Raw genomic sequence first — 23,955 nt, forward strand, 5'->3', positions numbered from 1 at the left:
AACATCATCTCCCTCCCGCTCTCTCTCTCTCTCTTTTCCTACATTTCATCTACCCTCCCACCACTCCGGCACCGCACCCGCTCCTCAAAGATACTCCATTGACACCGTGGTCCCTTTGAGGATTTGCAATTACTTCTTCTTCAGCACCGCAATCTCTAGACCGTCATGGTGAGCGCGCCCAGCCTCTCTTCTACCAACAAAGCAGCCAGCTGACCTCCACACTCACAGGCATCTCCATTCGACATAAGTACACTTGTCCCCCTTCCCTATTCACGCCTATCCACACCACTAATAGCTGCAATCGTCCAGATGGCGGAGCCTGCGTCGCCATGGTCGGCAAAGACTGCGTCGCCATAGCCTGCGATCTCCGTCTCGGCATGCAGGCCCTCACCGTGTCCAACAACTTCCCCAAAATCTTCAACTACGCTCCCTCCACATACCTAGGCCTCACAGGCCTCGCAACCGACGTCGCTTCCGTCTCAGACCTGCTGCGCTACAAAGTCAACCTCTACCGCTTGCGGGAGGAGAGACAGATAGCACCCCAGACCTTGGCCAACCTCGTCTCGTCCAGTCTGTACGAGAAGCGGTTTGGCCCATGGTTCGTCAGTCCCGTGTTGGCGGGCATCAACCACACGACGGGAAAGCCGTTTATCTGTGGGTTTGACAGCATTGGATGCATTGATTTCGCAAAGGACTTTATTGTCAGCGGCACAGCCAGCGACCAGTTATTCGGAATGTGCGAGGGGCTATGGGAGCCTGATTTGGTACCTTTTTTTTTTTTTTTTTTATGTGTCGTTTAGCTTTTATTCTTATACTGACAGTCGTAAATAGGGTCCCGAGGACCTATTCGAGACCATCTCGCAAGCTCTTCTGAACGCTGTCGACCGGGATGCTCTATCAGGTTGGGGCGCCCATGTATACATCATAGAGAAAGATAAGGTCACAAAACGGCTGCTCAAGGGACGACAGGATTAGATGTGGGGGGTTTACACTATGCGGACGATTTATTCTTGCGTTTAGATTCATACTTATCTTTTTTTACTGGCGTCAGTGGTTTTCGGACTGCTTAATATCAATGGATGATCTTGAGTGCATGAAATCAACTCAGCCTTTTTAACGTTATGTATGTCGCTACAAATGAGCGATGAAATGCGCTGCGCTTAGAACAGTTTATAGTCTAGCCACTGTCTTCGAACAACGGACAATGGCTACGAGGTCCCCATTCAACAATTTTTTTTTTTTTTTCTTTCAGACAGACGAGCAGATCAGAAGCACCCCATCAAGTGCTTCATCCCAGCTTTCCATCAAAGAACCGCAGAATAGCTCCAGTGATGACGTATCAATCATCTCCTCAATCTCCGCCGATAGACCGTCCGTATTTCCACTCGGTCCTGTAGTCACTATAGAAACCAATTGGCCTAACATCCCGGATTCGGCAATACGAGTCTTTAATATACGCGTATTCATTGTTATAATATCGGCAAGTTTCTTGGTCAATGCTTTCAGCGAGTCGAGTTTCTCTTTTGGAATACTACCCGATGACTTTGACTTTGCTTTAGCTTGCGTCTGAGAGGAGACAAACAGAGAGATAGCCTTGAGGGTCTCCAGCAAGGAGATGTTTGCGTGTAAGTAGACCCATGACGGGGCCGGAGACGATGTAGAAGGATCGCTAGGTGTTAAATTTATTGTGCCTTGAATATCAGTGACGTTAGAGGCAGACATGGATGAGATTTTGTCGCTCAACCAGGCCTCGATCTCAGAACTGGTAGCATCAAACAAGGCAGTATCCGACGCTGTCGGCTTCTGGCTGAGTGCCGAGATCAATTTGATCGTGAGATGGTGAATCTTGATGTTATCTATCTCCGTGGGTGTAAGTTCGGAGTCTGGAAGGTCGAGATGCGAACCGGCAAGATTGTTGACTTGACCTAACAGCCGTTCTCTCAAGGACGAATCAGTGTATACATAGTTGAGCAGCGTATCTGTTACTGCCATAGCTTTGACGGCTCGCTCCTGAAATTCCGGTTAGTAGCAGCGTTGGGTGCCCGCAATCGTTGGGCAGGCTTACTCGAGGCAATGGTCCAAGTCGAACGTGCTCTTCAAATATCGGATCTCCAGGTAGTTCACAATTCATAAATCCGTCAAAAGTGCGTTTATCGATGATGGGCTCCATATTGCACACTATTCTACCATTAAAAACGATGCATCGTGGTTTGTAGGCGGAACTATAACTCACCGAGCTGATCGTATTGTTTCACGGATGGACCGCCTGCTAAACGCTGAATCTTCCGCACCTCCAATGCCCATAACTTCCTGCATATGCTATGTTTCAAACTCCTTTGCAAGTCAATGCTTCCTTCAACATTTACATAGCTACCGTGGTCAAGTCCAGCGCTAAGGGAATACGCTGTGGAGCTCACTGCATTCCGGTAAAAAATTAACGCTTGCCTCAGTGCCGTTTGAGGGTCGAAATCCTTCCTCTCCAAACTGGAAAAAGGGGGGCCGGCTTGTGGGTGAATGGTCGAAATGCGAGTAAAGACGTTATGAGCAACGGTTTCATATTGAATTTGCTTCACGGAAAGCTGGGCGAACGTCTTGAGCGCCAGCGAGCCGGCGCCGAGAAGCAGGTATACCCGCACTAGTAGAAGAAGACCTTCATAGTTATGAGGGGATTTGAGAAGCAGATGTTCAAGAATTCCAGCAGCCTGGGTCAAGACTGTACTCGGACATGGCTTCGAATCCTGGGTCTCTTCATGCACACGTATCAAGCTCATGGCTGCCAACAGACAGAAATCGTCACTAGGTTGGGTTTCAATGGTCGAAGGTGATGCTTCAGCAAGATTCGCCTGTCTAGAAGTTCGGAACAGCTGAAGACAGCGGCGTGCAAAATCTTTGGCCTGTGAAGTTGGATCTGCCTCAGATTTCACGGAAAGTCGGAAACAGTACTCGAATTTCAGAGCGTTTATTGTAGGAATGGTTTTGGATGCATAATCCGCCTATTATCGTCAGCGTTCACATCGAAAACGGCCGAAAGGAATTCATACTGCTGTATTATCACCATTTGGCGCCTCCATACTAACATGCTGCACCACATGCGAATGAAATTCCTCTCGAAAACTCTCATCCAATATCGTTAAATATCTTCGCAAATCGTGAAAGCAGTATAGTTTCGTCTTATTATTGTCGAAATAGATCTTACATCCCGTCAGTAGATCAGCCGGCGATAAACGCTTGCCTTTCGATACTTGGCGAGAAGTGAGATCTAGACGTGCCAATTGCGCATTACGCGACTTCGGTCGTTTTGCGATATAATTTTCAATAAACTCTTCCACATCTTTGAAGGCCCTTCGATATGTCAGATTGCCGGGTTCGACGCGAGAGAGCCGTCACACATGTCAATCAACTTACCCTTCCATTTGAACATGCTCTACCGCCGTGAGTAGCAAGCTCCACACCTGCCAATCATCCTTCTCTTCATAATTTGGAGGAAGCTTTCCCCCTTCGGCCAGTTCCTCGGGGAGGCTGAGCAGCTCTTTCGTATAGGACAGACCTTGCTCCCACAGGGCCGCCTTCTCAAGAGTCGCCAGCTTAGCTGTCACGAATGACCAATCACTCTGAGCGATGCGCGAGGTAACGCCTAGATGCTGGCTATTTAATATATCGACAATGTCATTGTATCGGCCTTGCTGACTGTATATTTTAATGAGCAGCAACAGCTCTTCGGGGGTTTGAATTGCTCTACCCGGGCTCAGTAACTCTTTCTACATATGTTAAGAACTATTGTTATACCGCAGGGGGAAGGGTTTGGGAACAAAGTCCGGCACTTTTTGGACGAAAGGAGAGCGGGCAATACATACAGGGTCTGTCGGTACGCTGTCTGCGGCTTTGGATATCATCCGATATGCTAGCGTGCCAAAAAGTGTTTTATCTGCTAGTGAACTGCCAGCATCCGCAGCGATGAGGTAGCACATGAATATGGCCCAGAAATAGTATCTCCTTGTCTTGGGGAAGTTGATTTGAAGACTCATCGCGGCCTAAAAGCAGCAGCACATTAAATCAGCCGGCCCCGATTTCTCAGAAAAGGCAGCAAAGACCAAAATCCTGGATCGCATCCGCATACCTTTTGAGCGGTCTTCCAATCCTCCGCTTCTGATGCAAGTGTAAACCATCGCAATTGAATATCCTCGTCTTGTGGATTGGCCTTGGCGGCGTTTTGCCAGAGTTCGCGCAACGTCTCTGTATGTTCTTCCAAACCGGCGAGTGTATTCTGAAGCATTTCCAACGCATTGATGTCAGTGATGGCGGGCGTGGATTTGCATAGTTCGAGGGTCTCCGCAACCCCGCGCTCTCGATGGGCGTCGTCGGCATGGTGGAACAGGATATTGGCTTTCCAGGCCTGCGGGGAATTTCACAATATCATTTTAGCATAGAATTCGGGACCGACAAACGCAGAGGAAGACCAGCCTTGAGAAACGGGGTGTTCTCTCCCTTCTTCAGCCTCTTCTCGCACAGCTGCAGTGCCTGCTTCAAGTTTCCTCCTTGAACAGCATCCTGGATCTGCTTGTTTCGGCGCTCAATCACTGCAGCCGAAGACATTTTATATCTAGAAAGAGAAAGAGGCTTGCCACTATGCGCGAGCAAACATTCATGTGCGAGCTTGTGTAAGGATGATCCGCTAGTTCTCGAAGCTTAGCTCTGGCTCGAGAACTCGTTTATTTGAAAGTAGCCAACCACCCAACTTAGAGCGTGCTGGTTGAGTTGGTGCAATAGTCGCGGCGAACCTTGTTTTCTGGGCCTCAGCAAACCGAAAAGATGCAGCATGCGGGAAAAGGCCCCAGTACCCAGGAATTTACTACGGTGTCGACTGTTTACCACCTCACTAAACTATACGTCTACTTGTTTGCTACGTACATCAGGCATTGGCTTCCTTGCCTTCAACCGGCCGCGGCACAGTTTAATCAAAAAAGATAATATTTATGTACCAGACAGCAGCAGCTGTTTACTCACTGTCGGTCGCAAGAAGAGCACAGTACGAAAGGAAAATTCCAAAATAGTCGGAGGCAAAGAGGTTCAAAGGCGAGTGAAAGGAGCATTTGCCCGACTGAACACGGCAAAGACGCTCAGCTGTACTGTAGCTGCTCCCTTCATAAACGCATGTGTGTCAAAATGGATCAAATTCTCTGCTAAATGCACCCTCCTTATTTATAACGCCAGTAAATCCAGTTCTCCATTGACCTTCCGACCTTTCTTGAAGGTCATGGACTTCCTATCATACAACCAGTCGCCCAGCATAGATCATTGAGCTGATGAAGCCGCGGCTTCGAGCGGCGCTTCTGAGATATTGTGGCTATACCACAACTACAGGATTCCAAACGCACAGCTTCAGCGGCTTGCTTCTTTCCTTTGGGTCATCTATCACACGGTCAGCTTTGGTACCAAGTCACGCATCGAAATTTGATTCCAAGCTCCGCAAAACGGAAACATGCCGAGCAGGATCATCAACAAAGCCCCAGGACCGGCCACCAGTAGCAGTAGCTGGCAGGAGCAGTGCGCTCAAGGGGATTTGGACTTTAAGAATCCGAAAAGAACTTACCCAGGCTTTTTTGCAGTCGCGATACGCTCTGATAACAAGTGTGTCAGTATATTTGTTTTCTTTGGCGGGATAATAGCGGCGAAGTTCTTGGGAGTGTATGAGAAGAGGGGAAATTATTGAGAGGAAAAAAAAAAAAAAAAAAAAAAGGAGGCATGTAGCTAGAATGTTTCTCAAATCCGCTCAAAATCAAGCGAAAGAATAGATAGCCGAACTCACTGGAAATAATCCGTGCACATATCTCTATCACCGGCATTGCGCCTCATGCACTTGATACTCCGGTCGGCAAACTCCTGACAAGGATCGAAGAATTGGCTTGCGGGTTTGCTGGTTCAAGAGTTAGCTGGGGGGAGCAATCAATCGCCTACAGAGCACATGTAACGGAAGATGATTGCTTCCACCAATGCGGCCATTGATAGAGCTAGACAGTGAGCAAGGATGTGATAGGTGTTCCGGGTGGATGACTAGGAATTAGGATCACGAATCAAAGATTACGCTTTATAAACTCAATAAGAGGATAGAACGAGGAGAAATGGTACTATGGCAGACAACAGCAGGAGATAAAAGAGTGCCCCGCGTCGGGGATAAGCCAAGGGGCAAAAAAAAGGATGGTTGATGAGGATCACTTCGACTTGGACGCGACCACCTACTGTTTGAATTGCTGTTCGGCCTTCCCCCAGTACTTGTGCGATTCATCCTCCTTGGCCTGAGCGGCTCCCGCTTGAGCAGACATGTTTGGTCTTGATGCCGGAACAACCTTCGAGGAGTTTTCCGCGTGTCAGTTGGGTGAAGTTTCGGCTGGCGAGATTTTGTCAGCGGTGGCGGGAGATGCAGCGATCTGGCGTACGATTGGTCGGACCGAAGCCATCTCCGCCATCCAAAGCCGGAGAATGTTGAAGCGCGAAGTCGAGCGACATATCTTCTGTCTCGGGGGGTTCTCTCTATATTTTTGAATCGTATCTACGGAGTACACAGAAACCGTTACGCCCAGCCATTCTGGCCATTTAATAATACCACCCTTCTTCTTCTTCTTCTTCTACGGACTACCCGTATGTCCTGCTCCGGAGACTGCAGCCATTGGACAGGGGCCATCGCTGCTCGTTCACAAGGGAAAAGCTCTTCGAGGAGGGGGCGGCCTGGTGCGAATATGGCTCCAAATGCATTCAATTACACCGGCATTAAGTGCACATTCGGAACTGAAAGTATTAATTAATAGCCGCCATGCCCATGGAGCTTACACGTCGGAAATACACAGATTCCACTTCTCGAACAGATTGAACTTGATGATCCAGCGTATGCTACTATCTTTATATCATCACTTTTGGAATTTAGACACGATGGACTCTTGAAGAATTTACCCTGGCTCAGCTTCCGCGCCATGCCCACAAAAATTGAGACACCCCACTGGAAAGGAAATAACTACGGAGTAATTATCCATCTCTCCCGGCTAGCTCTCGCGCTAATGATATATGGTTGGTCGAGCATCCGCCGGCATCGTGATCCAAGTCCCTCGTGACCATCGAGATTTTCTCGTCTTTTTTTTTTTTAAAGGTGTACTCCGTACATATATCCATATGTACGTACGCCCTCCGTAGTTACTAGGGAGAGGCGGAAGGTTCGCTATTGTCCAGCACACCGCCGGCGGAGGGAATCGAACCTGTGTGGAATCTGGCCGCTAAATCGAGATCTTCCTCCGATCCCGTTTCCCAGTTCAAATTTCTGTCTGAAGACCTTTCCAGCCTGATTGCTTTTTATGGTTCGGACCTCTAGCCTGTCATGCACCACATGCGGGTGTGATTAGTGTGTGTGTAGGCGAAGTTATACATACCGTGATGATATCGCCGTCGCAAGAGGATGATAGTAGAGGGATAAGAGAAGCAATGGTTAAAAGGAGGGAAAGGAGTATCACGAGGAAAAGGCGATTCTGCTTGCCGTGTTCCCATCGTAAGATGCTGATAGTCATCAATAATGCGTCTGAACTAAGATGGTCTAGAAAGTAGGTGTGAGCTGTTCAACTCGTTAATGATGGCGAACCCCGCACCATCTGCAACACACGGGCAAGCTCATCGGGTAACTCGAAGGAGATGTAGCACAGTTGCACATCAGCACTTTGTACACGTTTTGGGCCATATTTTGTGAATCCTCGGGCAGATAATACCTGGAGATTGATTTGAAGTTCCCCTGGGATAGCTCGTAACGGCCCAGGGTTCCGACCATATTTTCCACGGGATGGCCGCGGCCGTGTGTGAAGTTAAAGTTCTAGGCCACGGCGCCTCTGAGGAGAAGCGACGAACCGTCCTAATTTTAGAATATCGAGTTGCAACCCAAAGACTTGATTAGAAGAGGAGAAACCGTCTGGGCGGTTTCACCGACTTCTCCTGTCACAAATTATCCAGACGACCTGGACAATTCGCCATATTGAAGCTGCAAAAAAGGCCCCGCGATTAGGCATCTGGACCGGGTTTTGGAGAAGCTTAAATCCTTGCAAGACACCAACCACAAAGCAGACCGCAACAACCCGCATCCAAATCAAGTCAAAACTTCCATGTGGTTGCATGGGACAGACCAAATCTTACTTGCCAGTACTCGGTCTACCTGGAACGATTGGCATCACAACCGCCATCCATGTCGTCACTCACACGGTGTTCGCTTCGTGAGTTCCAGTGTGACTTCATCCCATCTCCACGTTGTATTCTTTCCTCTTGTTTTCTTTTTCTTTTTCCCACGATAAAATAAAATCCTGGCAAAGCCCTGATCCGTCGAATGATGAAGTAGGAGTCCAGGACGGATAACCAAGAGGCGGCGAGGAATAAGCTTAAGTGGGATAAAAGCATAACAGTCGAAATGTCAAAATAGGTGTATTACAAGTGTAATACACGAACGCACATGCAGATAGAAAAGCGCCTGTAGGGAGTCCAGGCTGCTCCACAATCATTCAACCACCGGGGAAAGGAGGCCTCACACCTTCTGAACCGTTGTCTCGTTCCGCCCAATGTCCTGCATGCGGCCATTCAAGTCGCAAGTCACGCGCTCGAAATGTGAAAATCTGAGGACTCGAACTTTCTCGCCTTCCTTTATTGTTCATACAACGCACAGCGCCGGTACGGTGGCGATCGGGGCCTGGACCATCCCGGCTCGCAACCAGCCTCGAGTCACAGATTCGATGCCAAACCTAAACCAGAAACAATTTCCTTGGAAGCAGTATCTCGAGGATTTGTAGGATGGAGAGACCGACGAAACGTTTCACGGTTTCGATGCCCCAGCGCTTCGTTATCTCTTCTTGTCCCATACGTAGCCATCCAGCCAAGTCCAGGCAGCGCATCCAGTAGACACCATATGTTGCAGAGAATGGCCATGTGTGTCGTGGCATTCTTGTATTCCAAAGTTGAAGGGAGCAAAACAGCCAATTCCATTACGCGTCACCTGGTATGAGAGAGCTCCACTGTTCCGTCATGGTGGCTGCGCGGCCAGGCATTGTTGGCCATATGATCTCAGGGTTAGAGCCAGCACAGAGCATAGTGATTCCAAGGTTCCGAAAGTGCTCCCCGGACCATTATCATGCAGAGACATAGACCAAATCCGAAGCCAGGTAGGAAAGACTTTGTACCTCCGGACAATTAGGGGACTGTCCACATAAATAGGCCCCATCGTCCGTCTCGAAGACAGGTGTCATTAAGTCTTAGAATTGGTTTTGGTCTCCTGAGACTCCTGGACCGGAATAAATTTGGTGATCTTTGCAAAATATATTTATTCGCTTGTTCCTCTGTCGTCGTTTCTCAAAAGACTTGGCTTCCTATAATTGTCACAGCAAAAAGTCATAAGCACACACTTCTTCCAGGGTGAGTGGCAGACCAAGTCGAGATCGATATGGGACCAACTTCACAACACCCTTCTTTGTTGTTGGATGATAATGGCCACACCAATTTATCATCTTTTTCATTTGTTTTGTGATTCACTTAACGATGCTGTTGTTTAAAGCAAAACACTCAAGACTTTATCCTATTCCATTGACGGGGAAATACTCACCAAGAAAAGAGAAAAAAAAGAAGATGGCAGCTGCAGATACCATCGCCCCAACCCTCCCTCCTGCCTTCTCCGCCTATGTGCCGTCGCCGTCCTCTTCCAAGCCACAGAATGGTAAAATAAAACCAATTGTCAACAACAGTGATGCTGTAGAGCAAAGTGGGAGTGTTCAGTTTGACCCAAGCGTACATCTCAACTTTACCGCACCCTCCAAGGTGCATACCATGAAAGAACTAGGGTATAAAGATAATGTTGGAGTGTCGCCAGTCGGCGTGTCTGAGCCTTTCCCGCTGTTCTCGGCAGAGGCCATCAAGCAGATGCGAAAAGAGGTTCTGAGCGAGAACGTGTGGCGCCACTATAAGTTCTCAAGCAATATCGCCCAATGCCAATTGCGAGGATTTGCTCCAGAGTAAGAACGCTCCCAAAGATGTATTCTGTATGAGACTGACAAGTGGCAGGTTCGCTCCTTTCGTATATGATGCCTGGAAAAATCCCGAAACTTTGGCCATAGTTTCCAAAATTGCTGGAATTGACCTCGTTCCAGTGATGGACTGGGAGATTGGCCATATAAACATATCCGTCCAATCAGAGGAACAAAAGAACAAGGCCCTCGCAGATGCAGCAAGGAAGGCTGAAGAAGGGGAGGGTGAGGAGCAGATGCCTATTGTTGATTGGCATACGGATAGTTATCCCTTTGTTTGCGTGCTAATGCTGAGCGACTGCACCAATATGATCGGAGGAGAAACGGCTCTTCGTAAGGGAGATCGCAGTATTCTGAAAGTCAGGGGCCCACAAATGGTAAGCAAATTTCGAACGAATATGAACCTACATTATGTTGTTCAGCACTAATCGAAACAACGGTAGGGCTGTGCTGTTGTCCTTCAGGGACGATATATTGAGCATGTCGCATTACGCGCCCTCGGCTCCACCGAGCGCATTACCATGGTGACATCGTTCCGGCCCCGTTCTGCAACATTGCCGGATGACACAGTCCTTACGACTGTGCGTGCCATCTCGGACTTACCGGAGCTCTATTTCCAGTTTAGCGAGTACAGGCTTGAGATACTTGAGGAGAGAATTCGCAAGAAGCTGAAGGAGATACGCGATCAAAAACGAGCGCGTCGACCCTTCAACACTCAGAGTCTCAAGCGATTCTTGCTAGAGCAGGAGCAGTTCTTGGCTCACATGAACAAAGAAATGGTGGATGAAGATAAAGTTACCGTAGGGTTCACGGACGACAGTCATTTGCTTTCGGAAGATCTCAAGGAGCGTTCAAGGAAGCGAGCACGTCCTACGATCGAGTAAAACGCTTCAGATTCTCGCATACGATGCGTGGTGCATTAGGATAGAGTGTCGCAAGGGAAAATGTGCCTTTTTCAGAGTTGCTCGGAATTTGCCGTCATTTGTTGTGCTCTTTTGTTTACTGCCTTTGTTGTTGCGGTTGTGGAAGTGCTGCATCAGGAAGATAATATTTTTAGCAGTGGTCGCTTTTGGAATCATATCGTTGTCGCTTTGGGTAACAGCCTTGGTGTTATCTTATCGCTTCGGGAGTTTCATAGTGCAAATATTTCGAGGTACAGCGTATATGGTAAATGCTACCATTCTCGGGTCACTGAAGAATGTTGACACGAATGACTCGAAACAAATGCAAGCTGCATGGGAATGTCGAGACTTGTTTGCCAGATGATTATAAACCATCGGTGGCAAGAGTACTGGAGACACTGCTTAGTTTTCGCACGTAGAGAAAGGAACAAAAGCTTCCAAAAAGGATTTTCAATTCTGAATCGCAACGTTAAATAGGTAGATACTCGACAACGTATTGACAGTACTCTTGTCATGAGACTGGCAGCTTCCACAAGCTCTGCTTCTTCCTCAAAACCCTTGGAGGGTCTTGTATATTATCTGCTGGAATGATAGGCAAAATATCAAATTGGGAGATGGCTAGCGACGACTCCCAAGGACCAGCAATTCGCAATTCATCGAACCCATCCATGAGAATGTGTGGAAGGGTCGAGATGACTAGAATCAGGTAGCATCAGCAGTCTCCAAGGCAAGAGAAGAAGGCAGCCACCCTACTTGGAACCCGATACCAACTGAAAGGTTTCCCACTATCTACTGAAAGCGGAAGATAGGAAAGACGCTCAGATATGAAGAGCACGTCTTGTCGGATTAACTGTCACCACCTTTCCGAATGACGATGGCTCGTCCACTTTTGTGACCAGAGGGACGAGGAGGTTTGACGACGGAGGAAGACGGCGGGGTTCGTCCAAGTAATAAATATGGGAGGGCTGCCAGGTGTGCGCTAGTCCTATCAGGAAAGCCCAGAACCAGGATTCTTAATCCAAAGTTGGTTAGACTGTTTAAATTTAGCTTGGAATTGTTACCGTAATAGGTGGTTCTTGCCGTAATAATACTTCCTGGTGTTACGGCAAAGTTACACGGTCTAGACCTCCAGCAAATCGTCCTTGCCGGGGAAAAGGAGGAGAGAAATGATGCGTGGAGTTGCACGGTACTCCGTATGAAGCACTCGAATCCCGACTCCCTTCTATTCACCCTTATCATTGCATAAGGAATCACCTATGTGCAAGGAACCTATCTACTTGACTCCGTTCCCTCTCCAAACTATCTAAATATACAGTATGTATCGATTTATCCTTCGACGCGTGGTTCTTAAGCCGTCCATTGTCCGACCCCGAGCCTGAAGTGATGAAGTTATATATGTATGTACAAGTATGCTCGCGAATTTCTAGCATCATTCGCATCCGAATTCCCTGAAGTGTGTGTGCCCAGCTTCGTCTCCCATTGCCACTGCAGAGACGCCTGGAGACACAGACTGGGAATGAGTTCAATCCCGTCGAGGACTTCACAAGAGGTACTCTTAAACATTGCACTCAAATGCATAAATTTAATGACGCTCGGATCGGTTCCTATTTCAACGAGCCGTGGCAATTCCTCTTGATTGAGGAAAATTTCTGTTTCCTGAGGCTCAAACGTGCTGGCTTGGGATGTTGGCCTCCCTTGAGAACTCGTCCTGCATCTCGTACTCAACGCAGACATCGTCTGTCCGACGGATGCCTTGTTTGGTCTCGCGAGTTGGCAGGAAACTCTCTTCGCTAACGGCATTGGTAATTGAAATGCTGTTTTTCTTCGAATTAAATCGCTTGCTTCGTTGCGACGAGGACCTTATTTGCCCGCTGCTGTCTTTGGCGTAGCGTCCATAGTATCGGCCACTGCTACCTCGTGAACCTTTTATAGTTCCACTAAGACGCTCAATCAGGGGTTTAAGGGTTGGGATGCAGGATGCTATGACGACGACGTTTGCTTCAATGCTATCACCAGGTAATTAGTGGCTGAAGTCAAATTCTGGGGTAGACTGAGGCTTACTTTGTCCAAACTACCAGTTCAGCAGTGCTATCTAGAGAATGGTTAGCATCGCATTTACTACCATAAAAGTCGATGAATATGGAGCCCATACATGTATAGTTGGATTGATCGGCGAGCCCCTGAAGCTGTGTACACTTTATAATTGCCATAGCGGACGCGCTATTAGGATTGTTAGCGCTGTATTCCCGCCACATCAAAAGGAGTACTCACATAGATCCAAGGCTTAAGGCAGCGCTCAACGCAACCTTTTTCCGAGTTGACATTTGAAGTTTCCACAGTACGGTTGTCGGATAGATCGACAGATATAAGTCGACAAATGCCGATACAGCTATACATTTACCCCTGTCAACCAGGTTTTCGTCATGAAAAACAGATGGGAACGGGTCATACCTCCAGTGAAAATTGCATAGTTGATAAGGATCCAGGTGTCTCTGCACTTAGCCTTCATTCGAACTCTCCAAAGTCCCTGTGGGGGAGAGCACATGGTAAAGAGAACCAGGATACACACGATGGATATCACGGTACCCAACCCAGTTAAAATCCAGAGGAAATAACGCTGGAAACGAGTGGGATTCAGGATTCTATTCAACATGGCAGCAACCGCAAGCTTGGGAATTGTGAATGAGAGAATGCCGAAAATAAAGCTGACTGTATTGAGCATAATCGCAGTCTCGATATTCTCTATAGCGAGGGTCTTTTGCTGCCTGCCGTAGCCAACGACCACGTTGACATGCGTTATAGCAACATAAACGATACCCAGGGCCTGTCCACCTGTCAAACACCAACTTTGGTAGATAGTGGCAAGGCATGTTGTAACTCACCATTCCGGCAATAATCAGCCAGTCATCCGGGCCGAGATTTCGCACGATTTTTGCTCTGATATAGATTCTCGCGGTCACAATAATGGCAGTGACAATGGTCAAAGACCACATCACTGCCAACAGCATGGGCCCTTTGTTGGCATCATCGTTCCCTGCCGTTGAAGCCATCTTCTCTTCAACGCTCTGTGGCTTAAGGATGGAAGATAGGTGTGCTCAAGGCCAAAGAGAAAATGGCCAAAGGAATGGATGTTCCAGAACCATATATATGCTGAACAACCCCCCCGTTAAGAAGATCCCACTTTGAAGAAGGTCGATCTCAAGTGGGGATACACTCAACTATCAATCAAGGATTCATCGTTTGATAGATGGGGATAACAACAAAAGAGGATGGGACATCAAAAGAAAGCATCGCAACAGGGAGGAGTTTTTCATGCACTTGTCGACACAAATGCGGATTAACCCCGACAATGAGAAGGGAGAACCTCGCCACCCTTGTTCAGCGTTTGCCGACCATTGGACCCAGTGAGACGGCAGAGAGTGGAGTTTCAGGCGGAAGTCTGTTTCCTTATGTGCAAAAGCTCCCGGCACAGGGGTACGGAACGCCAAAATTCCCTCTCTTGGAGATCATGGATCCAGAACAAGCCTCTCCAAAGCCGCGCCCTTTCCACTCTCTCGGAATACGGAGTACAAATTCGAAATTATGAACACACAGAAGCACAGGCCAGCATAATCTACCGTCCATTCTCAAAGACGAAAATAGGTCATCGAGGCAGTGAAAATGGACAGGCGCACCGAATGGGAATGTTCGATCATTCTTGTAACGGAGAAGAATTACAAGGGGCTTCATCGAACCAAAAAATTGAAGCATTGGACATTTTCATCACAGGTAAAGTCGTTTCTTCGGCCTCGGGAGGTTGGAAGACGACAAGGAAAAAAAAAAGCAAGGATCGTCATCGTACCCCACATCAAGCGTCTTTGGCGGCTCCACGGGGGCGGGAAGCTGTCCCTCGCCGTTAGGAACCACCGTTCCCCGATTGGTCCAATGACTCAAGTTTCCTCAAGCACGGTTGCTGGCTCGGTTCTGCTCCAAGAAATTCGGGCGGGAGGCGGGCCCGGGAGTGAAAAGTCGAAAGGAGCAATATTATGAACAAACGAGGATGAGAAACGCCGGACTGCTGGCTAGGGACCCCTCAGCATTGGTTCAAGCCAGGATTGTCAAGGTTCATTGAGCCTGTGCAGCCGTTTTTAGCCTCACAACACGGACCAGGGGGGACTTCGACGGGGCAGAATTGCCGAACCCTGAAGTTAAATTCATCTTTTTCAAGTACAAATGTGGGCTGATGATGAGACTTGGCAGTGGCTACTCGGCGGGTGAAATTCCCAGTGGTCGAGTTAACGTTATCGTCAGTTTAGCTAGCCTGAAGCGTGAAATGAGCAGTGGGGAGACCTTTGCCAACGAACTCTCCTCGCGGCCTGGGGCGGTGCTCTTTTCTCTCGCCCGGGAATAGCTTCACTCTCTTCAGGTTCCTAAATAAGCAAACTTCCTTTTCGACGGAGTCGTAAGCCTGGGATCGACGTCGTCGCTCCTGAGAGTCGCTTGAATTATCGAGATGGTTGAGATGACCAAGGAGGTGATCTCGTATAAACCTGCGCCAAACAATTTCATTCTCTTCGTCCTCATCAGCCAAGTGGCCCAAAGCTGCGGGACGCGGAAAGATGCGCTGGAGTGGGTTCTTACAACACTATCCGTCCCACTTCGCGAGCCAACGCAGCGCACACTAAAAACAACGTCTCCGCTTGCGAGTGTTCCCCGGGGCCGACCACGGAAGTCCAATACAGGGGCCTCTGTTAATAACCATGAACCCCCTGCGTCGACATTGCTTCGGAGCAAAGCCAGCCCACCTGGTTAATCCACTGCATTTCACCGTTCCGTGCAACTGTATCGTTGAGATTCAGCCTCCAGTTAAGAGGAGTTTCCGAGTAGATTTTGCCTGAGAACTCGACAACGAAATATGGGAGAGCCAAGCAGAGTCGATACCTTTGAGCAGAATGGGCTGACGGCGGGAAACGTGCTTGACGAGAGCATTGCCGTCTTGCCCAACGCAGGCGAGGATGTTCCCCAGCTTCTCCATGCTGTTGCCGCTTTTGGCAAAGAGTATGCTGCTGAGCCTCGCAGCCGCATGAAGCTTTTGGAGGCCGCTCGCTCGTTGGTCTACGCCCTCGAGACACCACGGGAGGCCATGATAAGGTATTGCTGGGCACAGGTAAGCCTGTCGGAGTACTCCGTACTATCCATCTTTCACGGGATGGTTGTTGACGCTGCAATATTCCCGAGGACTAGTCCAGCATCTTTGGGGCGATCGAGACCGGGATTGATATGGGGCTTTTCCACATCTTAGCCAAAGATGATAAGCCCAAAACGGTTTCCGAGCTTGCAAACGCAACAAAGTCCGACCCAACTTTACTCAGTCAGTTGCACGTTATTAGTGTTCTTCCATGCAAGGGGTCCGCTCACCATTCATGTAGGTCGCATCCTCAAACACCTTGCCGCAATGGGTGTTGTTGTTGAAGCCGGAGCCGATCTCTACCGCCCGAACGGGTTGTCAAAGACCCTGACAATTAAGAAATACTTTGATGGCTGGCCTTGCATGTATGTGAAGCTTTATCCATTCTTCACTTTCATCCCATGCAAAAGAAAGGTGATAATAACAGAGGTGTTCCCAGGACCGGCTGTGTCACTTCCGCTGCTCATGCAATGCCCGAATTCTTTAAAAAGCGTGGGTATAACAATCCAAACAATATAAAGGATTCACCCTTCCAAATGGGTTTCAATACGGATCTTAACTTTTTCGAATACTTGGGAGCAAACCCCAAGGTTGGTAGCGAATTCAACAATCATATGTCTGCCTATCACCAAGGCCGATCCAGCTGGATGGACCCCGGGTTTTTCCCGGTTGAAGGACGCCTCTTTGATGGTGCCAAGGCTGAAGCGGATGCGCCTCTCATCGTTGATGTCGGTGGCAGTCTTGGACATGATTTGATGGAGTTTAAAAAGAAATGGCCCAGACATCCCGGCAAATTGATTGTGCAAGATCTTCCGGAGGTGATCAAAGAAACCCGAAAATCCGTTGACCCGAACATCACGGCAATGGAACATGACTTCTTCAAAGATCAACCTATCAAGGGTATAAACCCTATATGCCTTTTCATACTTTGAGTAAAATGTCCTGACTTGTTGTTGCCAGGGGCTCGCGCATATTTTATGCACTCCATTCTTCATGATTGGCCAGATGACATTGCTGTGAAGATTCTTACCAACCTTGTCAAGGCTATGGAGCCTGGGTATTCGAGACTTTTGATCAATGAGAACGTCATCCCTGATATCGATGCGTACTGGGAAACGACCTCATTGGATATTATCATGTTGGCCCTGTTTTCATCCCAGGAACGCACCGCAAAGCATTGGCATCAGTTGTTGGGATCTGTGGGTTTGAAAATCGTCAACATCTGGACGGTAGAGAAAGGCACAGAAAGTTTAATTGAGTGCGAGGTGGTGTAGAGCATTCCCACACATGCAGCCTAGTTGGGAGAGGAGAAAGCTCAGTTGACTCCCATTCATCGATGTTTTGACGTTGAGCTCTTCGATGCAAGATACGTATTTCGTTCCGTAGGAATTATCATAATATATACCCAATTGCCATGATCTTGCATGCCTTATTCGGGATCAAATGTGCCAAAGAGCTATCAAGGCCCATCATAACCAAGCTGCTAAGCTCCATTTATAGCGGAGCCAAGTTCCTGCCCAGCTCATATCAGTGCTATTCCACAGTCGCAAGTGTGCGATTGATCCTTCGACCTTATGACCGGGAAGGCATATTCAAAATAATAAGAAAGAAGGAAAAAAGAAACCCTCTTGGGGATTTCTGACGGTGAACGCCAATTGAGCCCGTCAATTCTAGTCAGCGGGAGAATCATGACTAAGCTATTAGTTAATCAAGATACCACGTGGACTAACTCGATTGGGACTAGCTATTGGGGCGCGGAGGTTGGCTTTGAGCTCCGTCATCAACTTTGGCGGCCTTTCACGGTCGACGACGCCCTCAGGTAAACCTTCTTTGCTGAGATGTCCGGAAGGCTCTAAACGCGCAATTCCTTCACTTTTGTTTTGGATGACTTCAACCTGGAGAAAGGTTGTATCACTGACGAATATGCTCTCGGTTCTTTCCGGCTTTGATTTGCCCCATTCCCTCGGGGTGACCTGTTTCTGAAAAGCTCGGCGTGTATCCAATCACCCAGTTCATAACGTCAATCCCGTAAGCCACCTAGGAAGGTCAGCATCGAGATCTGTCAAGACCGTGCCAGGGGCCTCGGCCTTGGCCGCTGAACTCACCACTTTCCGCTTCATAGTCGAAATCCTCCGAGAACCATGTCGACCATCAGCAGGAAAAGAAAATCGTCCGGTTCTGTCAGCGACGACCAAATGGACCTACGCTCGCGGTCACCCAAACGAACAGACCCCACTGGAGTAAGTTGACCTTGTGTATCGGGCATGCTGGACTGTACTTGACGTGTCGATAGCTTCTGCGGACTTTCCAGAAGGATATAGATGACATTCGAAATTTAATCTATTGCGGAGTGTGTGTCAGACCACTCTATGAACCATTCACACTTGGCTGCGGGCATACATTTTGCTACAGCGTAAGTTGCGATGCGAGAAATTGATCCCCGCCGACTGACCAGCTTCTTGCGCAGTGCCTTACTCAGTGGTTTGTGAACCACCAACGAAAAAAGACATGTCCGGATTGCCGAGCTGCGGTGTGGTCGGAACCTGCACCTGCCTACATGGTATGTACATTCTGTTAGATTTGCTGTTCCCTTTTATTGAGCTAATCAGTTGCGGTTTCGACTCTTTTCTTCTAGATTCGTAACATCGTGCAAATGTTTATAACCCGGCCCGAGCTCCTAGACAAAGACGAAACAACAGCCGAACATCTGAAGAATCAGCGTGCCGAAACAGAGAAACTGGACTTGGATAAGAAAGATTTGGAATCTGGAGGCTTATTCCAAGGATGTTTCCGACATACGGTGATCGGCGGGGTGCCAATCGAGGATCTTGCTGACGGGGTCGAACGCTGTCCTAGGTGTACGTGGGAATTGGAAGACGGCGACTGTATCCATTGTGGCTTTATAAGAGACCAGTTCAGTGAGGACGATTATTATGATTCCGACAGTGAAACAGCAATGATGGAGGTCTTTGAAGATCCCGCATATGCCTCTAGGTTTGATAGTGAGGAGCTTATGATGATGGATGATCCTATCGACAATGAATCTTACATGGACGATGAGCGCCACTTTTACAGCTTATCCGATTCTACGAGCTCTCGTTCTGAAGATGAAGACTCGGATGACATGGGCTCTTTCATCGATGACGAAGAGGACGGAGAAGAGGAAGATGAAGAGCGAGGAGAGGAAGAATATGAGGAGGATTCGGACACGACTACGCCGACTATCGTAGGCAATAATGACTATTTGACCGAGGATTCACTTCAGTCGCCTACCACTGGCGATAGGGATATGCCAAGTGAAATTGCTGATAGCATGTCCGAGGGGGCGAGCGAGCACGTGTTTGAGGGCTTGTTTGGGAATGCCACGGTCATAAATCTTGACGATGATGACGAGGATGATGAACCCGTTCGAATGACGTCCCGTCGAAGGCGCCAAATCTCGCCTTCCAGTGCTTCTGGCTCGCACACCACTGTACCACGATCACAAGCGAGTCCTACCCCTTCGACGCACGACAGTTCTTCAGACGAACCTCGTGGTCCGGTGAGAAGAAGAAGAAGGCAAAGACGAGTAGGGATTTATCTTGAGGCACCCTATTCGCATAGACGAGGAAACCGCAGCCCTGGGTCATGCTGAAATAACGGCTCACTTCTCGACATCGTATCGCTTCGGGGTCGATCTATTTTACCAAAGCCGACGACGCGAATGATACCTTGTTCCGATCCCCGATTAGCTTAAGTAGTTTATGATACGCCTCCTCGTTTGAGAGATAGATAAGGCTCCTAGCGCCGAGGATGAGTTCCTGGAAATTTTCTCTTTTCAATTCCCTGAATGGCGTCAGCTTACATAGGATTGGTTAACATAGGCGGTAACAGGGCATGGAGATGGATTCGTATGGCGTTGGGAAACTCGAAAAGGCACATCAGTCAAGGCAAGAATTTTATCTGGGTCTCATTATCAGCATTTTACTTCATCAGTTATTCCATCCTGCTTTGTATTTCAACTCAAGCTTGTATCCTTGAGATAATGTTGCGGCATTATGCAATGGTGCCAATGGATATTCCGGTGCTTTTTGGTATTACAAGTTGCTCTTGAGAAGACTGTGTTGCAGGCATTCTCCTATGTGAATATCGAATGTGCGCACTGCACGCACCCTGATCAGGTGTAAACGGCCCGGAAGATTTTAATCATTGGGTTTTGTCCTGTCCTCATTGAACGCTTGGGTTGACTGCACTTGGATCGCGTTGGAACCATACATAAGAGAGGGCGAGAATGATACCGTACATACAACACATTGTGGCTATCTACACGGACACGTAGCACCGTCATCCAGAAGGTCAACACAAAAATTCCTTCTAGGGAATTCTATGAGTTTTTAACTCAAGTCATAATTTTTAACCTGTCACGAAGTGGTATATTTATTTTTCCACTCAGCTTTCAATAACGCTGGCGTTGGGGTAGAAAGGGACCTCAAAAACTACTGCTCCATTTCTCCCTCCGGAATTTGAGCCCCCGATCTTCTTTCTATCATTAGAACCAAACACTTTCCATCGGCCCAGGCGGTGCTCTTTGCCCAATGCCGCAACTATACACAGACCAGGTCTGGTGCTTTCTTGCATCGGGAAAGCCTTGGAGCCGTTGTTGGCTGACGTGACCTTCATTGCTGAAGAAGTTTTCGAGTCTTGAGGACGGCGCTCAAAGACGGCGATGTCGTTTACTATCCCGTTCAAAGGTGGTTCGTTGGATGACGCGTTGGCGTTTACTCCCGCACCGTTTATTTGCCGGGCAGGGTTGAATTCAAGTTGGTCATTGAGAAAGTGAGCAGGCGAACCTTGTCCACCTACACAACCAAGGGGAACTATTTTTCTCTTATCCTCAGAAACCTGCCATGCTCGGATCCAGCCATCCCAGCTTCCACTCAGAACAATATCCGTGCCTGGCAGTGTTGCTAGTGCTGTAATCCAACGAGGAGTCGGCCGCATGTATTTAGTACTTCGTGCCGCGGCATCAGGATCTTGATCAGGAGAAATCTCTTCGGGGCCAGGTATAGGGTCTAATCCGTGAGCCTGGCGTATGGTGAATAAAGGTTTTTTCTTGTGCATTGACCAAAGGGAAATAGATCCATCGTCAGAGCCGGTGACAAAGTGAGCCGGGGGAATAACTGCAACACAATCAATGGAATTCTCTGCATATTCAGAGCCTTTGGAACCGCCACCTCGGAAAACGAGTTGGGTCTCGTCGACGACCTTCCACAACCGCGCGGTACGGTCACGGGCGCCGACACTAACACACTGGTCGGTAACCATGGAGGCAACCGAAATGACATGGTCTTGATGGCCAAAGAGCGTCTCAACATAAGCATGGGAGCCGGGACTTAAAGACCACGTTTTTAATGTACGATCAAACGATGAGGAGAACAGCTGCTCTCCAGTAGTGGCTGCTGAGATGCGTCGAGTGAACGAGAGCCCACTTACGCTGTCTCGATGTTGTGTAAAGGTTTTGAGAGGAGTTAGGGTATCCGCATCCCATATGATCAACTTCTTATCCGCACCTCCTGTTGCAACAAACTTCCCAGAGGGTGAGACCGCAACAGCGAGAATATTTCCTGTATGGCCTTGAGGTTCTTCGTCGTTGCCTCCCGCCTGCAAACCCTTTATGGACCGGATCTTTTTGGGCTTCTTCCGCAAAGGTCGCGCGGGTCTCTTCGTGGTTGTCACATCGGTATCAGGGATATCAACGGGCGGAATCAGTTCCCATTTAATAAGCGTTTTGTCCTTTGAGACAGTGTAGACATATGGAGAGTGTACAGCGACTGATGTCGTGCTCTGAGTATCTGCACGGAAGTATGAATGTGATGCTGTCGAAAACGATAGCTGAGATGCTATTTGCCGGTAAGTCCGTCCTTTGGATTCGTCCTAACATAAGTTAGTTGGTCTGAGGGTGGTCGAGTTGAATAAATTGAAAGGGACCACGCACAACATCCTCTTTTAATCTCTCCGCAATTAAATCTCGGTCGATTTCCGCGGCATCAAACCCAGCCTCGTCCACCTCCTCTTTGATATTCTCCAGATATCTCTCCGCCAACCTTAGTCTCCGCTCCGCAGCAGTTTCCTCCTCTTCGGAACCTGAAAGTTCTTCCTCATCAATTGATTCTTCACCGGATTCTATACCTTCATCGTCATCGGATTCGCTCCCGGATATAGACTCCTCTCTTTCCTGTCTCTTTTGTCTGCTTTCAGCGGATGGCACGCGGCCTTTTCCCGCAAGTCCTCGCTTTTTCGAAGCTGGAGCTGCAGCTTGGTCTTCCCGCTTGCGCTTGCGCTGGGACGCCGGAATTGTAAAAAAGGACGGCATATTGAAAAGCGCACAAGTAAATCCTTCAACTGCCCTTCCGCACCATACAAATGTCCAAGAGCCTTCGAGCAGCAAGCCGCCTCGTGGATCGCCTCGCCGCAGTCGCTCTGGTGCGCTATTGTCAATCCTGAGTGAAACTTTTTTTGTTGCTGTGGTCAAGCTATTATGTCAGCGTCCGAATAAGCTTCCGGACACGGAGAATCTCCTACGCCTAAATCCCGATATAGCCTAAGCCCACTCTGTATGACTAAGCATAACTGGCGTCCATTCCGGTTTAGGCGTCAAGCTCGCTGCGTAACGACGACGGGAGCTCGCTGGATAGATAGGTAGCTCTCGCAGCATTCATTCCCATTGCATATCTGTTCTCGACTGCGCAAAAAATTGAACTCCAGTCCAGATTATTTGATAGATAGTTTTTGGCCTATTACCGTTTGATCATCACCATGTAAGTGAGCGAGAACAGCTGTTTCCACCTCATCTATTACAGGTAGCTGACAGCTTAAAGGGAGGTTCTATTAGGAATTACTGGAAAGGACTTCACTCTCATTGCGGCATCCAAAGCTGCTATGAGAGGGCCCACTATCCTGAAGTCTACCGACGATAAGACACGTAAATTGAACAAGCATACCCTCCTTGCATACTCCGGGGAGGCAGGCGACACAGGTATGTCAGGCCTTGCCCTTTGAAAATGTGAAGACACGTATTGACACCGGCCTATAATAGTACAATTTGCGGAATATATCCAAGCCAACGCCCAACTTTACTCCATGCGAAATGAAACCGAGCTTAGCCCTTCTGCCGTCGCTAATTTCGTACGAGGAGAACTCGCAAGAAGCCTACGATCGAGGAGCCCTTATACGGTTAATCTTCTACTCGGCGGTGTCGATCCTATCACACAAAAGCCTAGTCTGTACTGGCTGGACTACCTAGCGTCATTGGCACAAGTACCCTATGCTGCTCATGGCTATGCCCAGTAAGTAAACTTCAACTGTCGCATTTTTCGGGATGGATTTTAACACGCGTCTCCAAGGTACTACTGTCTCTCAATTCTTGACAAGCATCACCATCCAGATATCAGTTATGAAGAGGGCCTTAAACTGTTGGAAAAGTGCACCGACGAGCTGAAGCGGAGGTTGCCAATTGATTTCAAAGGAGTAGGTTCACCTTATATGTCCCTTTCTAATTTGCAAAGACGATCTTGTCGCTAACTGTTCTAGGTCTTCGTCAAAGTAGTAACGAAAGATGGAATAAAGGAGGTAGATTTTGATTCTAGCAACAACAAGCAGGTTGTCAGCGCTTAATGATGTATTTTTCATTTGATTCCCATTCCAGTATAGCTCTTGAGTCGTCTCAACGTCATGATTTCAAGTAACGGATCGATTTTGTCCCGGGTGGTTTCTGGGCCAGGTCATCTCGTAACGTCAGATTTGCATTTTGAAGGCTTAAGCAGCGACAGGTATGTCATGCGGCGAAGCAATCTAGTTTCTTAGCCATTGAGTATAT

General features: G+C 48.3%; 10 protein-coding genes across 11 annotated transcripts; 6 read left to right on the forward strand and 4 right to left on the reverse strand.

Annotated features, from left to right (window-relative positions):
* Window positions 1-18: 18 nt before the first annotated feature.
* On the forward strand, window positions 19-1,248 carry PUP3 (proteasome core particle subunit beta 3). The gene is made up of 4 exons (XM_003067380.2): window positions 19-168; window positions 229-247; window positions 310-764; window positions 832-1,248. The coding sequence occupies exons 1-4, from the start codon at window positions 166-168 to the stop codon at window positions 973-975; spliced, it is 621 nt and encodes a 206-aa protein (XP_003067426.1). The 5' UTR covers window positions 19-165; the 3' UTR covers window positions 976-1,248.
* Window positions 1,249-4,593, reverse strand: D8B26_007905 (uncharacterized protein; the record flags this gene model as incomplete). The annotated part of the gene is made up of 8 exons (XM_003067381.2): window positions 1,249-2,010; window positions 2,066-2,178; window positions 2,234-2,993; window positions 3,042-3,342; window positions 3,406-3,758; window positions 3,855-4,031; window positions 4,118-4,393; window positions 4,462-4,593. 8 exons carry the CDS (start codon window positions 4,591-4,593, stop codon window positions 1,249-1,251), a joined length of 2,874 nt encoding a protein of 957 aa, XP_003067427.2.
* A 449-nt stretch (window positions 4,594-5,042) lies between these two features.
* On the reverse strand, window positions 5,043-6,349 carry COX23 (Mitochondrial copper homeostasis protein). Its single transcript, XM_066125674.1, has 4 exons — window positions 6,238-6,349; window positions 5,807-5,914; window positions 5,591-5,618; window positions 5,043-5,409 (listed from the first exon to the last, which is right to left on the reverse strand). The coding sequence occupies exons 1-4, from the start codon at window positions 6,318-6,320 to the stop codon at window positions 5,380-5,382; spliced, it is 249 nt and encodes an 82-aa protein (XP_065981758.1). The 5' UTR covers window positions 6,321-6,349; the 3' UTR covers window positions 5,043-5,379.
* A 2,918-nt stretch (window positions 6,350-9,267) lies between these two features.
* D8B26_007907 (uncharacterized protein) lies at window positions 9,268-11,317 on the forward strand. Its single transcript, XM_066125675.1, has 3 exons — window positions 9,268-10,019; window positions 10,069-10,408; window positions 10,475-11,317. The coding sequence occupies exons 1-3, from the start codon at window positions 9,550-9,552 to the stop codon at window positions 10,913-10,915; spliced, it is 1,251 nt and encodes a 416-aa protein (XP_065981759.1). The 5' UTR covers window positions 9,268-9,549; the 3' UTR covers window positions 10,916-11,317.
* Window positions 11,318-12,584: 1,267 nt separating this feature from the next.
* D8B26_007908 (uncharacterized protein) lies at window positions 12,585-13,983 on the reverse strand (the record flags this gene model as incomplete). The annotated part of the gene is made up of 6 exons (XM_003067383.2): window positions 12,585-12,939; window positions 12,995-13,025; window positions 13,086-13,153; window positions 13,205-13,322; window positions 13,385-13,757; window positions 13,816-13,983. 6 exons carry the CDS (start codon window positions 13,981-13,983, stop codon window positions 12,597-12,599), a joined length of 1,101 nt encoding a protein of 366 aa, XP_003067429.1. The 3' UTR covers window positions 12,585-12,596.
* Window positions 13,984-15,425: 1,442 nt separating this feature from the next.
* On the forward strand, window positions 15,426-15,725 carry D8B26_007909 (uncharacterized protein; the record flags this gene model as incomplete). The annotated part of the gene is made up of 1 exon (XM_066125676.1): window positions 15,426-15,725. The coding sequence occupies one exon, from the start codon at window positions 15,426-15,428 to the stop codon at window positions 15,723-15,725; it is 300 nt and encodes a 99-aa protein (XP_065981760.1).
* A 102-nt stretch (window positions 15,726-15,827) lies between these two features.
* Window positions 15,828-17,374, forward strand: D8B26_007910 (uncharacterized protein; the record flags this gene model as incomplete). The annotated part of the gene is made up of 5 exons (XM_003067384.2): window positions 15,828-16,079; window positions 16,157-16,283; window positions 16,342-16,465; window positions 16,540-17,000; window positions 17,061-17,374. The coding sequence occupies 5 exons, from the start codon at window positions 15,828-15,830 to the stop codon at window positions 17,372-17,374; spliced, it is 1,278 nt and encodes a 425-aa protein (XP_003067430.2).
* A 640-nt stretch (window positions 17,375-18,014) lies between these two features.
* PSH1_1 (E3 ubiquitin ligase) lies at window positions 18,015-20,101 on the forward strand. 2 transcript variants are annotated; one of them, XM_066125677.1, is made up of 4 exons: window positions 18,015-18,340; window positions 18,394-18,513; window positions 18,568-18,660; window positions 18,736-20,101. In XM_066125677.1, exons 1-4 carry the CDS (start codon window positions 18,242-18,244, stop codon window positions 19,732-19,734), a joined length of 1,311 nt encoding a protein of 436 aa, XP_065981761.1. In that variant the 5' UTR covers window positions 18,015-18,241; the 3' UTR covers window positions 19,735-20,101. The 2 variants fall into 2 exon arrangements, with proteins under 2 accessions (XP_065981761.1, XP_065981762.1); XM_066125678.1 differs by having other exon boundaries at window positions 18,015-18,513.
* Window positions 20,102-20,497: 396 nt separating this feature from the next.
* RRP9 (rRNA processing protein RRP9) lies at window positions 20,498-22,553 on the reverse strand. Its single transcript, XM_003067386.2, has 2 exons — window positions 22,075-22,553; window positions 20,498-22,013 (listed from the first exon to the last, which is right to left on the reverse strand). Exons 1-2 carry the CDS (start codon window positions 22,450-22,452, stop codon window positions 20,529-20,531), a joined length of 1,863 nt encoding a protein of 620 aa, XP_003067432.2. The 5' UTR covers window positions 22,453-22,553; the 3' UTR covers window positions 20,498-20,528.
* Window positions 22,554-22,753: 200 nt separating this feature from the next.
* On the forward strand, window positions 22,754-23,753 carry PRE1 (Proteasome subunit beta type-4; the record flags this gene model as incomplete). Its single annotated transcript, XM_003067387.2, has 5 exons — window positions 22,754-22,897; window positions 22,958-23,115; window positions 23,176-23,425; window positions 23,483-23,606; window positions 23,670-23,753. Coding segments are annotated over exons 1-5 (618 nt in total). The 5' UTR covers window positions 22,754-22,895.
* Window positions 23,754-23,955: the final 202 nt, after the last annotated feature.

The sequence above is a fragment of the Coccidioides posadasii genome, chromosome 4, assembly GCF_018416015.2.
Source record: "Coccidioides posadasii str. Silveira chromosome 4, complete sequence".
NCBI lineage: Eukaryota > Fungi > Ascomycota > Eurotiomycetes > Onygenales > Onygenaceae > Coccidioides > Coccidioides posadasii.